This window comes from Arvicanthis niloticus, chromosome 4 (genome assembly GCF_011762505.2).
Source record: "Arvicanthis niloticus isolate mArvNil1 chromosome 4, mArvNil1.pat.X, whole genome shotgun sequence".
Lineage (NCBI taxonomy): Eukaryota > Metazoa > Chordata > Mammalia > Rodentia > Muridae > Arvicanthis > Arvicanthis niloticus.
In genome coordinates this window covers 130446082-130470109 of record NC_047661.1, presented here as the reverse complement: position 1 = coordinate 130470109, position 24028 = coordinate 130446082, and the positions used below count along the sequence as shown (strand labels likewise).

Here is a 24028-nt window from a genome sequence, read left to right as displayed (position 1 = left end):
AGATTAGAGTTCACAGCTGGAGAGAAGAGATCCAGAGGTAGGAAGCCGGTACTTGTTTACAGAGGAGAGGCAGAGCTGATTCATCAACAAACTAACTCAAAATAGAATCATCCTGGGATAACTAAAAATCCCGAGGGAAGGAAGAAAATCAAAGAGCCAAAGACAGAGGCAGGGAAGGCTTCAGAGTCAACTGAAAAGACATCGTAGGGACAAAGGAATGTGCTTAATGTCATGAAAAGTAAGAGGAACAGTGGAATTTAACATTGAGTTTACCAAAGAGGTTGTATTTGTTCTCCACACAAGGAAAGTGTAGTCCGAGAAAGTATGATTGGCATGAAGGTGTGGAGGTGTTCAAAAAGACACAAGGATTAGACAACTCTTAAGGCATCTTGTGGGTAAAAGTGAGCAGATGAACAGAGTGGATCCCAAGAGTCCACATACTAGTTTTATTTTGTTGCTGATGTTTAGATGGAAAAACACACTGTGCATCTGTAGGCCAGCGGGATGACAGAACAAGAACAGTGTCAGGTAAAGCACATAGTGGGGAGAATTGCTGGCAGAACACACACACGCACACAAACAGACACACACCACACAACAGAGCACACATGTGACAGAGCCAGCTAGCTGCAGGTAAAGTAGGCAAGCCCATCTATCCTCAAAAGGGACAAGGCTAGGGATGGAGGCTAGGCATGGGGAGGAACGGGTGGGTACAGAGATGTCATCCTGGGAGCTAGAGAACTGGGAATAGTCTGCAAGATGTGACAGAGCATAGGCCAGACATAAGTGAGAGGCTCTCTCGGCAGTGCAAAAGGCCAGTTGCAGTGAAAGGGATCCTAAGATAAGGCTGGCGTCATTTTGAGGAGAATTCAAACATGAGAAAGAATAAGGAAGTTGGGCTCTGTGGGTGGGAGTGGTAACAGGTGTGACCCACTGTGGTGAAATATAAAACAAAGAAAGGATGGGTAAAGCAGGTTAGATGAACATACAGGAAGTGGAGAGTTAGATGATGCTATGGTGTCCGAGAACCAATGGAAAGTGTCTCAATGAGAAGGCTTTGGTTTTACTGACATGGTGACTCCAGAGAACCAGGTGTCCAGAGTGTTAGAACTCAAATTCTACAAGTAGGGCACACAAAGGAAGAGACATAGCATGACTGTAACGATGGAGGAGGGTGGGGGACAGGGAGAAACCTCACAGACCTTTTTATGAGACTCAGGTAGGACCCAAGAGTGAGTGTCATTGTCAACTGAAAGGGCAAACTCACTGGGGAGGAAGAGACCAGGAGCCTGTAAGCCAAGGTGCTGGGACTTTGTATATGTACAGTAAAGGAACCAAGCACACACAGCTTGACTGTAAGCTAGTCATTAAAACACCAAAGAAAAAAGCCTGTGTGGAAGGGGTGATAACATGGTGTGCTACCAGTAGAAACCCTTAGATACAGCATCGAGGAAGACACAGCTGGCCACCCACCATCTCGGAGGAACGAGACTGAGCTCTCCAGCAAGGCTCCCATTTGTGCAGGCTCCGGAGCAAACAGTGTCCTCGGGGGAGAAACAGATAGAGATGGAGAAATTGTTCTGCTACGGTTCTAAATTAGCTGGCTGCTGAGCCTGCACGTTCAATCGGCCTCTCCCCCTCCTGGCGGTGAAAGTTTCATAAAAGGAGAAGTGGTGGGGTGCACGGTCCTTAGTCTCCCGCACAAGGAAACATATTATTTCTTTAAAAGAGACCAACGTTTTCCAAGACTTTAAGAATTTTTCTTGTAGTTCCTCATTCATTTTTATATCCCTTGTGACTCAAACAAGGCTTGAAATATACAGCGGACACAATAACCACTTAACCAAACTTCTATGGCACTGCAGTTCATAATAACCAATATCTTCAATGGCAATATTTGAAGCTAAAACCATAAACCCGAAAGTAGGGCATAGTCTTGAGGTCCCTAGCCTGGCCTTGGCTGTCAATCAGAGATGTCATTCCAGAAATGAAGCTGAATTCAAACTGAGGGCCAGGGGTTCTTCCTGGGGTGCCCACACCACACTGTAAGGCATCGAGTTGGTTAACAGTCCTCAGCATTTGCTTTTATTCTTTCCTTTTGAAGAAGAAACCCTGCCATTTAAAAACACGCAAAGCTAATTAAAGATTTTCTACTATTTCATTATCTGAATGTAGTTCCAAATTCTGAGTTAAAACTCTTATCACAGAAAGACTCAACATCCCTCCATGAACAGTAAATGAACATTCAATTAGCCCTTCAATACAAGTGCGTTTTAAAGAAAAAATATACTTTATTGCTAATCTCATTCTTTACAAATGCAAATACTCAATTTTTTCAAACCCAATGCATTTCCTTTCTTTTATTCTTGAGGGAGAAAAATAGTCTTTTCTTGTTTTACAGGGAAGACCCGAGTTCTCTGAAGTTGTGAGGAAACTGGAGGAGTGCCTCTGTAATGTGGAGGTAAGAATCTGACCTTCTGAAGCATCTGTGTAGAAGTTCACAACTGCCGGGACATCATGGGAATATGAGGTCAGAGACTGGGTCTCAGCAGCTCTGGCAAGCCAACTAAATACACAAATGAAATGAAACTACTCAAGCTGGGTCAATGGGAAGAAGGGTCCAGCGACACCCCACACCCTGGTTGCTCTTCTGCCTTCTGACAGGAAATTGAGGTTTAACCACAAGTAAAGACCACAACTAATCATTCCCAGGCATGGTGAGGTCCAGCTATCATCACTGTCTAAGGTCCAGTCTCCCACTGGGCAATCTTACAAATTGTCAGAATTGTCTTGAAATCTCTCTTCTTTTTGGAGTCCAAGATCCCCCTTGGCTGGTCACAGGCTTTCAAACTTTTCTTCTCTTGGCATGAGGTTCCTGGGTAATTTCTTACAGTACATTTCCTCGAGGATTTGGTACACAAAGAGAATGATATAAGGGTCTCTACAATATCCTGCGAAGAAGGTCGCAAAGGCAGTAAGGGAACATAAGTGACATGGTGCTTGAAGATGGTGACTGACTGTAGCTGACCGATGAAACCCCCAGGAAGACCAGATTCTGCTGCTTCTCCAGGGGCAGAAGCAAATTCATATCAAATTTTGATGGTTACAAAAATAACCAGGCTAGAGAATGTTTGCAGTCATGCTGAGCTTAAAAATAGGTATGTTTAAAAAAAAAGAAAGATTTAAAGAATGGGGGGATAGAGAGAGGATTGAGTGTCTAAGAGTGTCTATGACACAGTCAGAGACCTAGAATCTAGATCCCAGCACCTGCATCCAGCAGGTCATAATTTTCTGTAATTCTTGGCCACTATGAACACACATACACACACACACAGAGACACACACAGAGACACACGCACACAGACACACACACACACACACACACATAGACACACAGAGAGACACATGCACACAGACACATACACAGAGACACATGCACACAGACACACACAGAGACACGTGCACACACACATGCACACAGAGACACACACAGAGACACATGCACACAGACACACACACACACAGAGACACACACACGCACACACACAGATGCACACACACACACACACACACACGCACGCACACAGACACACTTTATATGCATGGAAGCAAATAAATAAATAAAACAAATATTTAAGATTTGTAAGTTTATCAAGCATATTGGAAGGTAAATATTTCATCTTTTTTTTTTCTACAAATCTGTACAGAAGCGGCGAGCTTGCTAGAAAGCCATTGTCCATTTGTGTTCAATACAGAAGAAAGTCACTATCTCAAAAATGCACGAATCCACTGAAAAGCAGAGCCCTTACAGGACACCGAGTGATTGATGCTGAAAATCAGGCTAATGGGAAAAATTACCTTAATATCAAGGAGATGTTTGCTTTAATTTTCTCTATAATTGCCTTAATTTGCTATACGCCTGATCATGAAATAGCATTTAAAAATAGGCAAAGGAGCTAAAACAGGAGCATCCATCTAGAAATAATACATTTCAAACACACAGGAAGACATAAGGACTTTACACAAGACTGTGGTCTGTGCACATGCAGAGGTGAAGGCCACGAGCCTGCACAACAAATCAGAACAAGAATCCCACAAGAAACATTTCCTTCCTTACAGTAAACCCCAGCTCAGCATCCCCGGAACCTCCTCTATTAGGAAATATTTCCAGGCTGGCAGGCACAAATCATTCTGTCTCCTTCTTCACAGAAACTTCTAGAGAGGAAAATTGAGAGGGGGCATTCTTCTGACATAAAGCCTCCCTGCCCTTCCTTTTGGTACAGGAAGTTAGGGATGTGGGGAGATTAGCTGCTCGTGTTGGTGAGACTTCAGGACTGACTCCTGACAAGGGCATCTCTAGAGGACGTGGCTATTACAAGACACCTTCAGGTCTGAGCTTTAAGAATCCTCTCAGTGTCACTCATGGACTTTAACCAGACAAGGTTGTTCCTATCCTGGGATTATAGCTTATTAGATGAGGATGGGAGGTGCCCCCATGCGCTGGTTAGTCTTATGTCAATTTGATACAAAAACCAGACTTATCAAAAAGAAGGAATCCAAATTGAGAAAAATCCTCCCAAAGATCTAGCTGTAAAGCATTCTCTTAATTAGTGATTGATGGAGTATGGGCAAGCCCACTGTGGGTGGTGCCATCCCTGGCTGGTTGTCCTCCATTCTATAAAAAGCAGGCAGGTTGAGCAAGGCAGGAGTAGCAAGTCAGTTAAGCAGCACCCTTCTGTGGCCCCTGCATCAGCTCCTGCCTCAAAGTTTCTGCCCTGTTTGAGTTTCTACTTTTCTTCAACAACGAACAGAATATGGAAGTCCAGGCCAAATAAACTCTTTCCTTTTTAACTTACTATTTAGTCATGGTATTTGATTGTAGGAATAGAAACCCTAAGACAAGTTGGTACAAGAAGTGGAATATTACTGTGACAGACCTAACCATGTTTGGGGAAGGACTGTGGAAAGACTTTGGAACATTGAGCTAGAAGAGACATTGAGTATGGAGGGGTCAGTGAGCTGCTCTATAGATGCTCAGAAGATAGTGAGGGAGTCCCTCATTGAGGGATTTATGGTGGTTAGAGTCTCCTTTGGTTATATTGTACGTGTGCCCTGGTTCTTCCTTCTTGAAGAAGGTACTTTAATTTCAATTTTTAAAGGAACCCAATGTTAAGAGACTTTGAACTTCTAAAAGGGATTTTTTTTTTTAGAGAGATGAGATTTCTTTTTTATAGTGGCTGAAATGTTAATGTGTTTGAATTAGTAAAGACTGTGAGGCTTTTAAAGTTATTTATATTTTTAATGTGGGATTTTTGGGACAAATAAGAAAAAAAGGAGTGGCTTAATAGTTATTTGTCTGTGTGTCAGGTTGTCAAGGGATCAGTTGTGTTGGCTAGCCTAAGTCAATTTGACACACAGACCTTTCAGCATTGTCTGGAAAGAGGAAACCTAAATTGAGAAAATGTCTCCATAAGATTCAGCTGTAGGGTATGTTAAGAGGCCAGTCCATTGTGAGTAGTTCCACCCCTGGGCTGCTGGTCCTGGGTTACATAAGAAAACAGGCTGAGCATTGAGAAGTAGCAAACCAGGAAGCAGTGCCCATTCATGTTCTCTGAGTCAGCTCCTGCCTCCAGGTTTTTGCCCTGTTTGAGTTCCTGTCCTGACTTCCTTCCATGATAAACAGCAATATGGACGTGTAAGCCAAATAAGCCCTTTCCTCTCCAACTTGCTTTTTAGTCACTGTGCTGCATTCCAGGTATAAAAACCATAAATACGGCAACCCAAAAACAGGGAGAACGGATGGAAGGATCTGGCAAACAAATTTGTTTTGCCACATTAATCAGGACTTCTGGAACACTCACCCCTAAAGAGAGAAGATAAAGTGTTTATATGCAGAGAGAGTTCATTGTACAGGTTACACTAATTAATGAGCCAGGCTTGTGGGACCTCATATGGCTCTGTCCTCCCCGCTATCCAATGTCTCAGTCAGCCTGACACCAAGGTCAAGGGAGACCTGCTGGTCACACTGATGATGTGACAATGTTTGAGAGGGTCAGAAAACATTTGAAGGCAAGAATCTAGAATACCTTGGAAAATGAAATAATAGCACGTGTTTAACAAGAATAAATTTGAAAGGAGTAACACACTGTTCTTCCTGGAGCCATAGAAACAATAGTAAAAAGATGAACAGGAGACATGTTCTCAGGGTCATGTTAGTGCTATAATAAACTCAGAGGCAGCTATAGTGTGAGGAGGCTCTCCCATTGCAGAACAAAAGGTCTGACCATCCCTTCTCTGAGATGACAAAACAAAAGAGGACCCAATTGAACTCTAGGTCATCGTTAAAAGAATAATGAAAACTGTCATTTGCATTGTAGTGGAGAGCAATCAGAATGCCGAACAAGTTAAAATCCTATATTATAAGGAGCATTTGCAGGAACCAGGAATTTTTTTACCAAAAGGATGAGAAGATCAACATAAGCCCACAGGTTGTTTTCAAACATCCAAAGGACTGCCAGTTAGCAAAGAGATTGATTTTGTTCTCTTTGGAAAAAGAGATATTAAACCATGCTTCATCTTACAAAATGGATGTGTTCTTACAAAAGTCCATATGATGGTTACTGTTGTCTGCTTGATAAGACCTAAAATCACCTGGGAAACAGATGCTTGGGCGCGTCTGTGGGTGATTGTATTGGATGTCTTATGTTAACTGATATGGGAAGACCCATTTCAACAGGAAATCATTCCTGAGATCCTAGACTGTATAAAGTGGAGAGAGTGAGCTGAGCAGAATAAGTTATCACTCTGTTTCCTGCCTGTGGATGCAATCTCAGAGCTGTGTCAAGCTCTCGTTGCCAAGAATTTCTAAGCAAGATGGACTGTGTCTTGATCTGTGAGCTAAAACAAACCTTTCTCTCTTAAGTTGCTTTTGTCAGAGTATTTTATTAGAGCAACAAGAAAAGAAACTAAGGTAGTGTATAAATTTGTTTTTATTTCAGGGAAAATTTTTAGCTACCATTGAAAGGATCTCTGCCGTGAGTGAATGCTAGCACCTCAATGAGGAACGTGGCCGATCTTTTGATCATGAAATGAGAATTATCTGAATAACATTTTATACATTTAACTTAGGTTTACTGTGTTTGGGGAAGATAGGAATAGGAATAACACCAGCCTCAAAATAGAAATGGGAGAAAAGGTAGATGAAGCTGAGCAGGTCTCACCACCAGAGGTTGAAGGAAAGAGCAGAAGCAAGTGTAGATGAGGTTAAACTAGGAGTCCTCAAACGCAAGCTGCAGTTCCGTTGCCTGTTGGACTTAGTAAACAAGGCCTTCCATGCCTTCCCCATGCAGCTCATGTCTCCTGCATCAAGTAACAGCAGTGGCTCTCTGTCACCTTCCTCTTCCTCTGATTGCCTGCTGAGCCGAGCAGGGCCTGGCCGAAGCCACGTGGCAGCCTTACGGAGCCGTTTTGAGTTGGAATATGCCCTAAATGCAAGGTCCTATGCTGAGTGGTCTCAAAGGTAAGTGTGGATGTCAGCAACAGTCTTGCTGTAAATCGAGACTTCAGTGTCAGATCAGGGCAGTCACCTGCACGATACTGTCTAGTGGAGCCTGAACATCCCTCTAGAAAACACTAGCTAACAGTTCAGATTTCATTCCATTACACTGTGAATAGAAACCTAAACTTTCATCCTTGGTTACTTTAGGTTCCTCTGCAAGTTGTCAGTAACCGCAGTGAGCTATGGCACCAGAAATGTAAAGTGATAAAGCATTATAAAGTATTGAATATATTTTAGGGTGGTCTTGTGGAACTCAAGGAAGGGTTTCACGTATGAGCCTGGAATCAGTCCTGGTAATGGAGACCAGACATTCAGAGCAGCACCCATCTTCCTCTCTCAGCAATTCTACTCCTGGATATAGCCCACAAGACTGGAAAACAAATGTACAAACAATCTCCATACATAAATGTTGACAGAAACCTTGCTTATAACAGCCATGAATGGAAACAACTCGCGTCCATCAAAGGATGGAGAGACAGCATGTGAGAGGCACCATGTACTTCAGAATTATTCCGCCATAAAAAGGGAATAGTATAGAGATAATGCTTGGAAACATATCTACAGAGTCCCTACTGTTGTATGACCTCACTAATATGAGGATCCGAGAGAGAGAGAAAGAGAGAGAGAGAGAGAGAGAGAGAGAGAGAGAGAGAGAGAGAGAGAGAGAGAGTAAATACTGAGTGACTTCAATAGCTGGCTATATTTGTTACAGATGTACAGGTGGGAAATCTGGTACCAGAGTGCCAGCATGGCTGAGTCCTGGCCCCCTCCTGGGGGTAGGAGGACATGGTGTCATCATCACCATCCTACAAGAGCATCGCTTCTCTAGTCTTCACCTTCAGATCTTGCTTGTCTTAATTACCTCTGCAAAGACATTATTTTCAATGCAGTCATGGGGGGGGAGTGTTGGGACTTTGATATATAAATTTGAGGAGAGGCATGAGCTATTCCATATCAACAGGTAAATATATGAAAAAAGAAACAAAAATATAGATTGATGTTGCCAAGAACTGACAAAAGAAAGTTTTGGAGAAACTTCTTAATGGATAATTGTTAGACTTTGGATAATGAAATTTGGGAGTTATACGTGGTCCTTATTACATTATTAATGTGGTAAATATCACTGAAATTTTCACTTTAAAATAGTTAAAGTTGTGTTACGTGAACTTCATCAGGGACAACACACTGATCAGAAGTCCTCTTTCGTAATCTCTCCTGTTCATATGCCCCCGTTTTCCTACAGGCGGGTGTTTTGTCTCTCAGACTCACTGTAGGTTCAACGGGCACTAACTGGTCATCTATTGCATTAAGATATAACTGTCTATCTCAGAATTCAGGACTGACAGCCATAGCCAGCCAGCCAGAGCTCAGATGTCTGTAGACTGGTTCTAGGTGAACTTAGCATATGATTGTATCAAGAGCTGCCCTGCGCCTACCACTCTGCTCAGATACAGGTTAGGGCATACTAGTGGAGGCTTGCCCTCCTCACGAGCTTGACATGCATGCTCCTAGCCTTGGCTCAGGTTTCAGCCTTTGGCATCACAGCACACAGTCCCGGTGTCGACAGGAGAACAGCTGCACTTAATGGCCATCGGAGAGAAATTTAAAGTCGCAGGCTGATGGGCACCTATCGAGAGGAATATTATTTGCTAGATCGACATAAGTATAATATTGCATAGAAAATCAGCATTTACAAGGCAGTCATCAATGAGAATGAATGCATCTGGGTCTTGGTGGATGGAGCAACTATTACTGGCCTAACTAAGCACATGAAGGATGAGAATGAATGAGGTCAGAGTTCACTCATATGAGCGAGGTTGGCAGGGGCCATTTCTATATGGGAACCAAGAAGGCAGTAGTTGCGAACTTGATGGAAACCCTGGAATCAGAGACATGCCTCCAAAAATGAACTATCTAAAGACCTCTCCTGCAGAAGCCCAGAGCTACAGCTCGTGGACACAGACTCTCTGCAGACTCCTCTACCACTGAGAAAGCATTCAACAGCCCCAAGGTGGTAAAGGGTTTGGGTGATCTAGCAAAAGTTTCACACATCCCGCAAGATGCCACTGTTACTTTTTCAGCTCTACTTATATTTCTCTTCTGAGAAAAGTAGTTGCAGCAACTGCTAGAAGGAGACACACAGGCGAATCATGACAGCTCTAACCTAAGGGATATCCACGAATTAAGTATGAGCAGTTTTGATGGATAACCAGGGATATCCAATACCATTCGTTATCGGGATTGCATCTTCAGCATGATCTCATAAGGAATCTCAGGCTAACGTTTGCTTGGGTTCAGCACACATGACTTTCATCTAGTTATGTCTCTGCTCCCTCTACTTGTGGTTCTATCAAGCAGTCAGATCATGATACTTCTGCAACAGTCACATGAGGTTTGCCCACCACAGACAGAGGTACGAGGCTGAGCTACACAATCAAGGAGGGGCACTATTTCACCAGTGAGTGGTTGGCAGACAAGCAGACCCGTGCACAGAATACAGATCTGCTACTGCAGCTGAGTCCAAGAATTTGCCACTGAGAATCTGACACAGAGCAAGAGGCACAGCAGCACAAGGGTGAGGTGAACTGGATGGAAGAGCTTGGCTTCTCTACACAATAAGAATGTAGAGAGACAGATCACTGCTGAGAACTGACTCAATCAGCAAATGGCCCGGTGTGGGTCTTAGAGCTGCTTCCTTGCATTTTCTCAGCAGCTTCTTTTCTACTTCCTGTCCTTTTGTGGTGGTAGGTCTGTGTGTTTTTTTTCTCCTTACACATTTCTCTGAACATCTTAGGACCCTGTTTACAGTGTCCATAAACAGAAGGTCAGTTTGTTTATTGTCCTACCCCTAGCAAACAAGTTTTTAATTATTTGAAATCCATGATATAGATAAGCTCCCCTGTTGAAGCATTTATGAAAATGTACAAGGAGTCACGAGAAGAATCATGTATTTTCATGCACTGCTACACTCAACTGTCTTGCAGTTTGGCTGACATAAGTGTGCTAAGTGACAAATATGTATACAGCGGATAAAGAAGGGAAATGGGAAAGACTGGCTTGATATATGGCGGCCATTATGAATTTACAGTGGAATCAGTAGATGGGTTCTGACCACTTCATTGTTCTATTTAAATATCTGCCACTGTGGAACACCTGTGAAATGCAGGGCACTGTTTTAAATACTGTTTAAATAGTTGTGTAATGAAGCTTTAAGAGGCAGACCTTTTGGTTATTGAAGATGAAGAAATGGGATCAGAAAGTATAAGCAAATCTCCTGAGTGATCAAGTAGGTGGTCTAGCTGGATTCCCCCAGGGGCCTCTGCTGTGCTTTCTAAATCTGCCCGGCACGGGAGGCAGCGGGATCCAGAAGCCTGCTGTGTTTTGTCAATGCTGTGTTTTCTGGACTTCTCCCAGTTTGTTCTGGAAGATGATCAAGGAATGGATTCAAGTACTCCTCGCCAGCCTGCCTTTTCAGCTTGTTTTCTGAAGGCTGTAGAAGGGAGTCAGTTCTTAAAGTGAAACAGCCCAATGATATAGGAACCGGTAGACTAAGGCCAGCAGGGCCATGGGGTTAACTGTCCAGACTGTTTCTCAACTTTGCATGTTAGAATCATCTGGGACTCTCAGAAAGGACCAGTACCCAGGGCCAACTAAAGCTCGTCAGAGTGGCATCTGGGCCTCAGAAGAGGTTGAAGGTTGTGGGTGGATCCAACACAGCAAAGCAGGTGAAGCTTAAAGAGAGGCATGGTGCTAACCGGCTGGTCTCTGTGAGAAGAGATGCAAGTTCTGGCACAAATGGAAGAGACCTTGCCAACATCACGTTTTGACCAAAGCCACTCTAAAAGGATGATTGAGTCCTTATGCTACTTCAGTCTCTGAGCCCATGAATACTGAGCTTCAAAGATCACTTAGCCAATTACACAGGAAAGTGTAATTCTGCGTGGGTGTCACCATGACTCCGAAAAATCTGTACAAGGCTTGCTCTGTGATTCCCCACTACCATGTAGACTTGGGCTTCTCGACAATGTACTGAATCACTGCATTTATACAAACTTCTAGCTGTGATGTCAATAGTCAGGAGATTGACATTTAAAAACTCTTCGTTTACTATAGGTTTCCATTGTTTGTAGGCATACTTATCTCTAGTTTTTATTAACATTTTTTTCCTGTATAAAGGAATTTTTCAAGGTAGAAAGTTGTCAGGTAATTCCTCCATGAAAGAAAGGAAATAGCTAACTCAGTACAAAATCACAAGTTGAGTAAAATCTGAGATTAAGAAAACCATTCTTGAAGTTCTGCATCTTTTAAAATATTTTGTGTCCAGATATATTTAGAAACTCGGCATGTGGCACTTCTCCTCCCACAGGGTCTGAAATCTCCCATCTTGTGCATGGATTAGATCATGTTAAATTTAGAAATGACAAAGTGATGAACAACCTTTCAGATGCGAAAACCAATTAGGGTTTGTGTGGGGCTGAGCTCTGAGAATAGTGTGCGACCCAGTTAGCTGTCCAGGAGAAGACACTGGGGATGTAGGATTCAAAGCTCTGAGACAGACACCCTTGGGATCAATCGCTAGCAATACAAGGACTCCTCTAAGTAACTTGCCTGGTGCCCTGGGAACGTATTTCAACCTATACAATACGAATATAATGTACAGAATTCTCGATTCACACTTGATTTTCCTGAAATTCTGGAACTGTGTGCTATGGTAGCTCCGTGAAATGAACACGTAGGTCGGGCCCTTCACTCTAACCTTCCCTTCTCATGTTTGTCTATCTATAGAACATTCTTCAAGATTCTCATTGGTTTCCTTGCCTTCTAATAATCTCTTCACCTTAGCCTTTCCCATAGTCAACTCAGTAATTTTCAGAATCCTCCTCAGGTTTTAAATGATCTTAAATCTTGCTTCTTGTCTCCACTCCATGTATGAGTTTTATGTAGTACTTGGCCAGGTCTCTCTCTCTCTCTCTCTCTCTCTCTCTCTCTCTCGCTCTCTCTCCCTCTCCCTCTCTCTCTCACTCTCCCTCTCCCTCTCTCTCTCGCTCTCTCTCTCTCTCTCTGTCTCTCCCTGTGTCTATGTCTATGTCTCTATCTGTCTCTCTCTGTCTCTCTCTATCCCTCTCCCTCTCTCTCTCCTCTCTCTGTCTCTCCCTGTGTCTATGCCCATGTCTCTCTATCTGTCTCTCTCTGTCTCTCTCTCCATCCCTCTCCCCTTTTCTCCCTGTGTCTATGTCTATGTCCATGTCTTCTCTGTCTCTGTCAAAATATCTCTCTCCCCCTCTCTCCCCTTCTCTCTCTGTCTCTCCTCTGTCTGTCTCTCTCTCTCTCTCTCTTTCTCTCTCTCTCTCTCTCTCTCTCTCTCTCTCTCTCTCTCTCTCTCTCTCTCTTTCTCTCTCTCTCACACACACACAGAGGGTAAGAGAAAGAACCTCAGTCGATACAGCCAACTCTGACCTCTTCTGCATTTCATGTCTTTTTATGTCTTTGACTTCTCTCTTGCTCTATCTCCCCATGGGCCTCTCACTCTCTGCAGCAGCATGTGCAGCATGTGTGCATGTGGTTTCTTCACGCAGCATTCTAAAGCCATCAACAATTCTCCATGGCCTCCAACATTGGGAGGAGTTTTATCCTGGATACTAATACCATTAGCAAAAATACATTTTTTAACCCTATATCCCAGTGGTTTTGAACTGAGGGGTCTCATTCTCCTCATGTGTACTCGTTAGATAGAAAATCTTATATGAACGATTTATTGTAGTCTTAATGACTAAAGGTATTGCTGATTACTCAAGCCAAAATGTTGGAATGTTTGGGGTAATCCGTCAAACTTCAAATTGACTCTTCACAAAATATCCTAAAAAGATACACGGTAGATGTCCTAAAATAGGGAGGATGTTCTAGTAACACCCCATGCTTAATCTTTCAGCCAGTGCCCTCCGCCTGATTGCTTTTGAACCTTGCCCACTGCACATTCTTGTCAAAACATGAATCAGCCGCCCATACCTACTTCAGTCATTGTAGCTTCACAGGTGGCCACATCCCGCCACCTTGTGCCATGATGTCACTACTATGTCACCATCTCAGTGTGTGCCTTACTCCCCATTACTTCATAAATACCTTGAGATCAGACAATTCCTTTTTTTTTTCTGATTTTATTCAGATGTCCATAACATCTCATTTAAAATCTAACTCTATGGGGAAATTATTAAACATTTTTATTTGTAATAAGTTAGAAGTATCCTGAATTGGGCTATCGATGCCATGGCCTCTACACTTCTGTCAAGTTCAAGTCTGTTTTTGTCTGAAACATAAAAAGCACTAGGTGTTCGAGCATTTTCTCTACTCTGCACCCTTTGTCTCAGTTAATCAGATGCTGAGAAAAAGCACCCTGAGGAAAATGACATAATTTATTCTGTCTTCCAGTTCCAGAGGGATATTGCCGTGGGGAAGCCATGACAGCAGACAGAGTAGGCGTGGCTGCAGCAGGCTGGCTGCTCACATTGTATCCATACTTAGAAACTACAGCTGCACAAGAAATATAGCCTCAAGTCCCGCCCCCAGTGACTCAATTTCTCCAGCAAGGCTCCACCTCCTAAAGTTTTCACAATCTTACCAAACAGCGCCACCACCTGGGGACCACATGTTTAAACATGTAAGCCTGGGGAGGGACTATCTCGCTATCAGTCAACAATACTGTCCTATTAGGACACTTCACTAATGTGAGAGGGGGAACCTGCTGTAAGAACAGACAGGAAGCATGAGAGTGAGGTTGATCACAAATTGACCATTCTCTTCTATTCTCTCTCCTTTCCACTAAGAAAAGACATCTCACTCCCCAAATAACCCATGGCAGCTATTTTTTCTTACATTAAGGCTCTTCTATTTGCATAGGTCTAGTTTAGGTGTCTTCTGTTCCTTTGATATTTTTTTTAATCCATGCCCAAGCCAACAATCTTATTCATTAAGAGGTGGCAGTGGTATTAGGAATCTTGCTACCTGCTAAGACCCGTTCCATCTTTGTTACTCCTTTTTGCTTTTAGCTGTTACTCTCCCGTATTAATGTTATAAACAGTTCAAATTTTCTACAACAACAAAAAAAGAGTTTGTATAAACCCATAGACTCACATGGCAAGATATGATATCATTACCATAGTGAGTCTCCTTCACTATCGGCTTAGTACAGTTTTTTTTTTTTTTTTTTTTTTTTTTTGCGTTTATGTAGATGAACTTTAATATAATCCACAAGGAGTTTATCATGATCTCTAGTTTTACTACCCTTATATAAAACAAAGAAATGGACCATTTAGAGTAGAAAGCATTCCATCTAATTTATATAAATATAATACTAATTATGTGGGTGCATACTTGTGTATGAGCTTCACACGGATGCTGTTGCCTGTGGTGGCCAGGAGAGGTCACCAGATCTCCCTGGAGCTGCTGTTGCCTGTGGTGGCCAGGAGAGGCCACCAGATCTCCCTGGAGCTGCCCTACTATGTAGTTGATGGGAAAGGAACTTGAGTCACCTTAAAAAGCAGTATGGGCTTTTACCCACCGGCACCTTACCTTAACATTTTGGTATTTACTTTTCAATATTTTAGTTTTGCCATGAATTTTAAGATTCCACACTTAGATATTGTTCTGTGAAGCCATGATTTCTTTATACCTAGCCAGAGTTACCTTTTTCACTATCATGCCTCTGACCTGTCACTTCTCTCTCCTAGTCCTGGTTCTCTCTCTTCAAATGCATCTTCAGCCTAACAGAAATAGAGATATGAATCCAGGCAAATGAAGATTCTCGTCTTCTCGCTGTCTCTCTGTCTCTCTCGGTCTCTGTCTCTGTCTCTCTTTCCCTTTCTCTGTCTCTCTCTCTCTACTCTGTGAGTGCAGGAGTTCATTTTCTTACACATTTAAACATCTGTTGCACACATTGGCAGGTTCTCTATGACTGTTAACAATTTTACCTATAAATCGTATTACCCATGTTTTGTTTACAGTTTTCTCTTCCTAACTTAAAGTCCTTCCTTGTTTTTTGTAACTTACTCCACTGTGTATGGCTCAGTTTTATTTCTCCTGCCTGATATTTGCTGGTTTCCAAAACCACAGTTTGGTAGCTTTCAGAACTTCTGTATGATTCCCAGCCACTGGATAACATTGTTTTACCTTAACTTTATGCTCTTTGAAAAACCTCGCTAGATGTGTTTAAATGTATTTAAAATATGTCTAATCAGAACATATATGCAAATAGAGTATGAATACATGCAATGGCATATATGTTAGGGAAATATGCAAATATATATATACATATACATATATATATGTATATGTATATATATATATAATCTCCTTGGGCTGGACTTCTTTCTTCTTGTCATGTTATCTGGAGCTCAGTTTAAAGCAGGCAGTTGTGTCTTGCATCTCTTGTGTAGAGCAGATTTTACTTTTCTAATTTTTTTAACCTTGGTTGTCTCTTGAGGATATTAGACATTTTAAAGATTTTTAATTTTTATGTGCATCTTTTTGAGTATTTAACATGTATGAGTAAGTTCCTGAAGAAACAGACAAAAAAAAAGGCATTAGAACCCTGGAGTTAAAGTTGGCTATAAGCTGGTCAACCTGGGTACTGGGAATTTAGCTCAGGTTCTCTGGAAGAGCAGTATTTCTGAGCCATCTCTCCAGCTCCAGGACTGTGGCTGTTTAAAGGTGTTTAGCATCTGACCTCATTCTTTGTTTGGGTTAATGTATCTGCCACACACACAGCCTTCTAAAATTCTGCTTGGAGCCCAACGATAATCTTCATGACATGTATATCTTTGTGGAGTGAGGGCCTAAGGCAGTCACTTGGTTTCTGTTCACACTTGACTAGATTGTAAGCATATTGTGTTCATAAGTATCTCTCTGTCTCATGTTATACTGTGTTCCTTAGGACAGTGTACAGCATAAGATAACTATACCTATTATAGAATGGGCAGGTGAGCCTGGCAGCCTCCCATCAAGATAATGCTATCTAATTCTAATAGCAATCTTTTGAAGCACCGCTGAAGGCTCCCATTCTTCAAGGATAGCAAATTGAAACTCGCAGCTTTAAATACTGGAGTCAAAACTAGTAAACAGTGGAAAAATAAGTTCATGATTGAACCCAGGCCTCTCTGGCAGTGGTTCTACTGTGTCTTAAGACTAAACTTCCAGCCTGCTATTTGAAATACTTTAAGATCAGCCAAGCACCAGATCTAGGAGGCCCTGTTAGGAACTGTCCGCGGTGCTGAACGGGCTCCCACTGAAGAGTCGGCCAAATTCAATGGAGCCTTAGACACCAGGTCTATAAGTCTTTTGCTCACAGAGAAATTCCCTCCTCACTAACTCTGACATTGGCCACATTGCTTCATTTTACCTCCTAGGGACAGATTGTAATCAGCTGCCTATAGACCCAACTGGAGCAAAACTCCACACTCAAAAGCTTGCTTCTCAGCACACCAGGACTAACTCAGTCCTCTCTATTGTCTTCAATCATCTCCCTCCAAATCCGCCACACTGGATACCTGGAAACGCAGCAAGGTCTAGTCAGAACCTATAACAAGAGGTACTTCCTTCTAGGAATTTTACAACCAGAAGTGCACGCATGAGCCAGTTTAGAAGATAATTCTACTGTAATGCAATTTCTTCATTGAATTGAGGTTTGTTTGTCAAGCTGGATTCTTCCCATATTCACTAAGTATGTTTCACATTATAGCAATCAGTTTGCAGAACTCACAATCTCTGGACTTAACACAATAACAATAGTAAGGCTGACACTTAATGCAAGAAAAAAAAAAAAAACCCGACTTGCTGTTAATGAGGCTATGAAGTCACTGTCCTTTCTCTTTCATAGACACAATGTGGGTTCAGTCCCTAAACCTGATGATACACATAAATCACTATGAGATTCACAAATCTGAAAAAAATGATTAAAAAAAAATAGTACCGTTGGCTTTCCAACATAGTTATTAGCTTAATCCAAGATGGCTGATTGAATGTATAGCTAATGAGTTCTTCATCAAAGCTCACTGCTTATTTAAGCATCTCATTAACACCCTTCCTATCCCTCAGCCAGGCCCTCTGTGCTGAGAGGAAGAACTATCTGAACATGTGCCTCTGTGAAGCCCCTTTGTCACTATGGTATAATGAGGAGAGTAAGATGTCACTTGCTTAAATCTAGGGGCAAGGCAATTTTTCCCGGATATTTGTCATCTCTGGAGTATATAATTTTTATGACACTCACTTGCTCAAGGTCAGTCACTCAGCTCATTAAGGGTCTGAAGTGAAAAAAATATATAAAAGGTGAGGAAGAGAAGCCAGAATCTAAGCAGGTGCCAGCATGTCTGTCAGCTGCCCCTTTTATCTTTATTCTTTTCAAGTTCAAATATTTTTTAGTTGTCCATGAATTTTCCTAATTAATGGAAGTAGGAGAGCTTCTGGTGTTCATGGGGTGTGGAGCTAAGAAGAAATCCTATAGCCATGTGTGCTGGTGCTGTATGGGTTTGAATTACCTCCTTGCTATGAGCCTGGTGTCATATAGAGTACATGGGAGATGGGAGTTGGTTCAGCAGTATGAGAGTCTAAAGTATATCTTCAGAGTTCATGTAAAAATCAGAAGCAACAGTGCATATCTGCAAGAACTGGGCTCCTACGAAGAGACAGTAAGTGAAGATAGGAGAATTTTTTGCTAAGAGGGCAGGCCAGCCAGCTTGCTACCTTCAACTGCCAACTGCAAACAACAAAGGGCACTGTCTCAAGCAAAGTATAAATGGGAAGCTGAACTCGACATTGTCCTCTGACCTCCTTATAGTCACCATGGTACATGCACAATGCCACCTGTACACACAAAGACACACAGAGAGAAAGGCTCACACAAAAGCACTCACAGGGGCATACACACACACACATAAAAAAAAGTTAAAGGAAGTTGATGTTAAAATTATTACCATGAAGGTTCAAAAATTTAGAAAATTCATCTGTATTGAAAAAGCTACTTAATATTTTCATAATACCTCTTTATTCAGCACAGCCCCGGGTATCATACCTGTAAAACACCCCAGTGACATTTGCCAACAATTCCGAGATTCAGACGTGAAATAAAGATCCCACAGTGCCAACTGCTGCCCTCAGACCTCGGGGATTCTGCTTTCTTATCATTCCCCAGAATTAGACATATCTCCCCCTCAGTGAGACAAGGCCTCTGCAGGACTCCCTCCCCTGGGGAGGACCCTAAACAGCACGGTTAGCCTCGCTTGTGAGTTGGCTTGCTCACTGGCGCCATCTGGCCATCAGTTGGGGCGCTGCAGGGAGTGCAGCGGCGAGAGACTGGAGAATCCCCCCTAACAAAGGCATACAGCGTCAAAGTTAAGGAGTGAGGGGAAAAAATGTCAATCTGTCCCTGACTTTTAAAAGCCACCCTTAGATTGAAACAACCTTTCTCTGTGAAAAATGTCAAAGAGAGAATATCAAACAAAATATTCTGTTCAGAAGAAGTGCTGGGAGAATGGGATATTAATGAGAGGAGAGATAGAAGAAAGCCCCGTGCCTGTGTAAAATCGGTACTTCTTAAAGAGAAAGCTTTAAGAACCGGGATTTATTCCCCACATAAAACATTGCATGAGACTGAGAGAGGCCGAGAAAGTGACATATTTAGGTTACAACGGCTCACTCGAGCGAGCGAAGATGTCTTCCTCAGCTGGGCGGCTCTGCCTCAGTCCTTCAGCTCTTCCTGTCCCATGGCAAGCTTGTTAGCAGCCTGAAAGGGCCTCCCTGGTAACCCGAAGGGCCTTTTCCTCCTGATGCATTTTGTAATACTAATTAACTAATTCCCAGCCACATAAAGGGAACCTGTGAAGATTCACCAGAGGCAAACTGCTAAGCAAATGATGACAGACTTCTCCATTTTCAATTAGACGAGTGGCATATTGTGACAGCAACAGGTGGACCGGCTTTCTAATGACAAGAGTTCTGTGAGGGTTCCATTCCTGGAAATGAAAAGGAAGCCTTGGCCACGTGTCTACCCTTGTGCACATCAAAGCGGAATTCTGCCTTTGGTTGTGTTTGTGTGCCACCGAATGTAAGATTTAATCGGAAATGCTGCCTTTTGAGACTGCTTCTGTTCTCTGGAAATGTCTGACAGGATACGGCACAGGGACCAGAGAGAACAGCCAGCCTAATTAAACCCGTACAGGTGGCACGGTGCTCTGCCACAGCAACCCTGACTCCAGCCAGCCCCGCCCTGGGCCACCCGACCGACTCCACTGTTTGTGTTGCAGATCTCTTGCTCACATGGCAACTGTTGCTATGTTTGCAGTAATGAGTGGGTGATGCTAGTGTCTCAGTAATGACTGTGATACAAGAGCCATGATTTCCAAATGGGTTTTTGAAGCTGCACACACAATGGCACCGCACAGAGTGACAGCTTTAATTTCCATAGATTCTCTTTCTTTTCACCTTTAGTATCTTCTGTATGGACCGAATCTAACCCCCGAAGAATAGCAAGAGTGACAGTGCTCTTCCTTTAGCTCATTGGTGTTTAAAAAGGATGTTTGTTATTCTAAAGGGGCATTGTTTCTTACTATCTTTTTAGAATCTATGGTATTCACTATTTCTTGTACTTAAGTAACAGCAATTAAAGCTATCAGAAAACATTATGGGTCCAGGAAGAAAGCAGCTCCTGTATTAGCCACAGGAGAGAGAACAGCATCTGCTATTAATATCTATGACATTAGCTGGATGCCCACATTAATGAGCAGATGTTTGAAGAGCCTCAATCGCAAATAAGTCTGAAAAATTCATGAGTGGGTATTTTCCATGCTGCAGATTATCTTTCACAAAGACAGTGAGCAAATGAAATCTGTTTTGTTTCCTGATCATGATGACATGCTTACTTCCCAATAAGTGTTATAGCACTGCTCCTTCCATAGAGGTGGGCATTGTCTCAGCTCTGGGAGCGATATCTAGGGTCTATAGCACTGCTATGCCCAGTGATTATATCAAACTGGCCAAACCACGGAAGAAGATACATTGTAAACGCTGATCATTCGCCACCATGTTTGAGACAATTGTGAATTTTTGTAGGCTAGTTGTAACACTGACGACCACAGCTCTTCCACCTGGTAGAACCATCAACCTTCAATCAGTATTCCACAAATGAGCAGGCTGAAGCCAGAAAGGATGGACAAGCTGCTGGAGGCTTTCGAGCTAATGAACCATGATCTGAGCCTGGATCCATCTGACTCTAAAGTGTGAGCTCCTTGCTGAGCCATTGTGACAGAGAGGGGAGCCCATACTGCTACCCCACAGAATACCACAAAATCCCTCCCTGGGTGTGGTTTCAGGTTTCAGGATCCACATCCATAATGATGTAAGAGAGTATGCACTTGGTTTTCACTGTGTGGCCCCTAGGCAGCAGCTTCAGCAGCTGTGGTAATTTGTTGGAAAGACAGACCAAAGAGACAAGCCAGCCTCAGTTTGCACTTTAACAAGCATTACACATGTACGTCCCTGTGAATGTGCATCAAGATTGAAGGCATCTCACTGTAGTATCTAGTGCATCAGGATGCCCCCCTCACCTCCATCTCTCTCCATAGCTTACTTCCTCCAAGTTGTAAAGTCTCCACTTAGAAGCAGCTCCAACCCCAGATGTCCATGAGACTGAAAGCATCCCTGCCTCCTTTGCAAAAGCTGTTTCTATGTTAATTCACTTACACATTCATGTGACGTGTATCTGCAATATCAACAGATACAGTACATGACAGGAAAGAAATTACTGAAGGGCTGTAGCATAGAATTTTACCTATTTCCTGCAGGTGTGTCTGCTGAAGCTAGAGACCAGTATAAAAATGGAAAAGATTTCAGAGGCTCCGAAAGCAACCCTTGAACACGCTGGTTTCAAGCAAATGTTTCTCTTCTGTTGCATTATTATACAGGTCAATTAGCACATGGCAAAACACGCTACAGGAATATGAGACAAACAGGAAGGTTGGCTGTTGCTCTCTTTCCCTATCACACATTGTCAATAGAAAGTGTGGCAATAGGTTACTGCCAACTGAGTTTCCAGTTTATAAAACATTCTTGTTGCTTCTGTATCAGAATGTCTACTTTGCTTTTTAAAGTATGGGTGATTCTTAGTTTAGTGACAGCTTAACAAGTTTACATAATTATTAAGGGCAATTGATTAATGCCTACCTTAATGTTTTAAAATACATTAAAACAAAATTGAAAGATTAGGAGGTGGGGAGAGCCCCTAGAATGTACCAGAGACCTGGAATGTGAGAGACTCTCAGGGCTCAAAGGGAGGGACCTTAGATGAAATACCCAACAGTGGGGAGAGGAAATTTGTAGAGCCCAACTCCAGTAGAAAGACAGGGCATCAAGTGGAGGGATGGGGTTGCCATCCCACAGTCAAAAACTCTGACCCAGAATTGTTCCTGTCTAAAAGAACTGTAGGAACAAAAATGAAGAACAGACTGGGGGAAAAGAGGTCCAGTGACCAGTGCAACTTAGGATCCACCTCAAGGGGAGGCCCCAAGGCCTGACACTATTAATGATGCTATGGTGTGCTTACAGACAGAAGCCTAGCATGGCTGACCTCTAAGAAGCCCAACAAGCAGCTGACTGAGACAGATGCAAGTACTTACACCCAACCAATGGACTGAAGTCAGAGACCTCTGTGGTTGAATTAGGTTAAAGTTGGAAGAAGCTGAGGAGGAGGGGGACCCCATAGGAAGGCCAGCAGTCTCAACTAACCCCCAAGATTTCTCAGACACTAATCCACCAACCAGGTAGCATAAACTAGCTGGTCCAAGGCCTCCGACACATATATAACAGAGGACCGGGGGTCTGGCCTCAGTGAGAAAAGACACACTTAACCCTTAAAAGACTTATTACCCATTATTAAGTTGAGCTAACACCTTTCTTTTTAAAACTTTCATGCATCCATAGTGTGTGTGTGTGTCTGTGTGTCTGTGTGTGTATGTGTACATGCATGCATGTATGTGTGTGCATGTCTGTATGCATGTGTGTATATAAATTGGCGTATGTTTGCATGTACATGCACATGTATGCATGTGTATATGTTTACTTGTGTATGTCTGTATGTGTGAGTATGTGTGTAAGTATGTGTTTAAGTATGTTTTTATGTATCTCTCTCTGTGTGTGTGTGTGTGTGTGTGTGTGTGTATACATGGGGAGCTCCAGAGCATGTATGAGGAAGTCTGAGGACATTTGTAAGAGTCACTTCTCTCCTTCTACCATGTTACATGGAACTCAGGTTGTCAAGCTTAGTGGAATGTCTTTGCCCACTGAGCCATCTGTGAGGCACAAGCCAATACCTTCCGTTGCAATTTGTTCAAAACTGCAATTTTGATCCATTTATATACATTTGGTTAAATAAATAAGAAAATCACAAAGTTACCAGATTTTGATCGCTTATCACAAATATGTGCTGATCTCCTCCCAAATAAACATCATTGTCTAGCAAACACCTCTGGTGTTTTGATGGGCTGGTCTTGACAATCCTAATAGAGTCTCTCATTTTATATTCTCCCTGTTTTATTCATATTTTCTTCATTGAAATAATTATACTATTTTTTTTATTATTGTTAGTAGATAAGAAACACCATGCACATTTGTATGTTCCCTTACTGCTCTAAGACTTTCTTCTTCATCATCCCAATGCCCTCTGTACAATAGCTGCACCCTGATGCATGGGCTGTGCCTTTATGTTTAGCACTTTCAAGCGCCTGCTAATGGCTGTGTTCTGCAACAGACACTGGAAACACAATGGTACCTCAGACATCCTCCAGTCCTAGAGAGACTCATGGTTTACTGAGGGTGTCAGAGAAACAAAGAGCAGAGACATGCTTAAGCAAGGATGGAATCCCCTTCTAGTCTAGGATGGTTGGGGGAATTAACAAGAGAGGCATGCGCATTGGATCAAGGCACCTAAGCAGGAAACCTTGAGATGTGACTGGAGAAGAGTCAAGCTGGTAGAGATAAGGCGGGGGGCCATGGGAGGAGCTGTAGGAGGAGCTGTGAGAAGAGCCAAGGGAAAAGCCAAAGGAAGGGCTGTGGGAGGAGCTGTGGGAGGAGCCTGGGGAAGGGTTAACTTGAGCAGAGGTTTGAATAGAGCAGATCATGCTGCTTTCTACCCAGGAACAATTGGAAGGGTGAGGGTTGCTTCCTGCTTCCTGCTTCCTGCTTCCTGCTTCCTGCTTCCTGCTTCCTGCTTCCCTTCTGGCCCCTAAGACCTCACTCTACCCAGACAAGGAATAGGCATCCATCTGGATGTGACCAGATATAATAGACAATGTTGATAATTGCTCTATGGCATGACCCAAAGTTCTGATGACACTGCAAATGATCATGTTGTCCCTCCGGCGTGTTAGGACCAGTTGTCATAAATAAGAGGTGGGTGTGAATGAAGAAATGCAAGTTACATGTAAGGGACTC

At 42.7% G+C, this 24028-nt stretch overlaps 1 protein-coding gene across 2 annotated transcripts in view; it reads left to right on the top strand.

The window, feature by feature from the left end:
• Positions 1–24028, top strand: part of Tnni3k (TNNI3 interacting kinase) — a 252768-nt gene that overhangs the window by 203477 nt on the left and 25263 nt on the right. For both annotated transcript variants that reach the window (XM_076933435.1, XM_034499991.2), the window contains 2 exons: positions 2402–2461; positions 7350–7519. In XM_076933435.1, coding sequence (XP_076789550.1) covers positions 2402–2461; positions 7350–7519 — 230 coding nt within the window. The remainder of the gene's footprint in view (positions 1–2401; positions 2462–7349; positions 7520–24028) is intronic.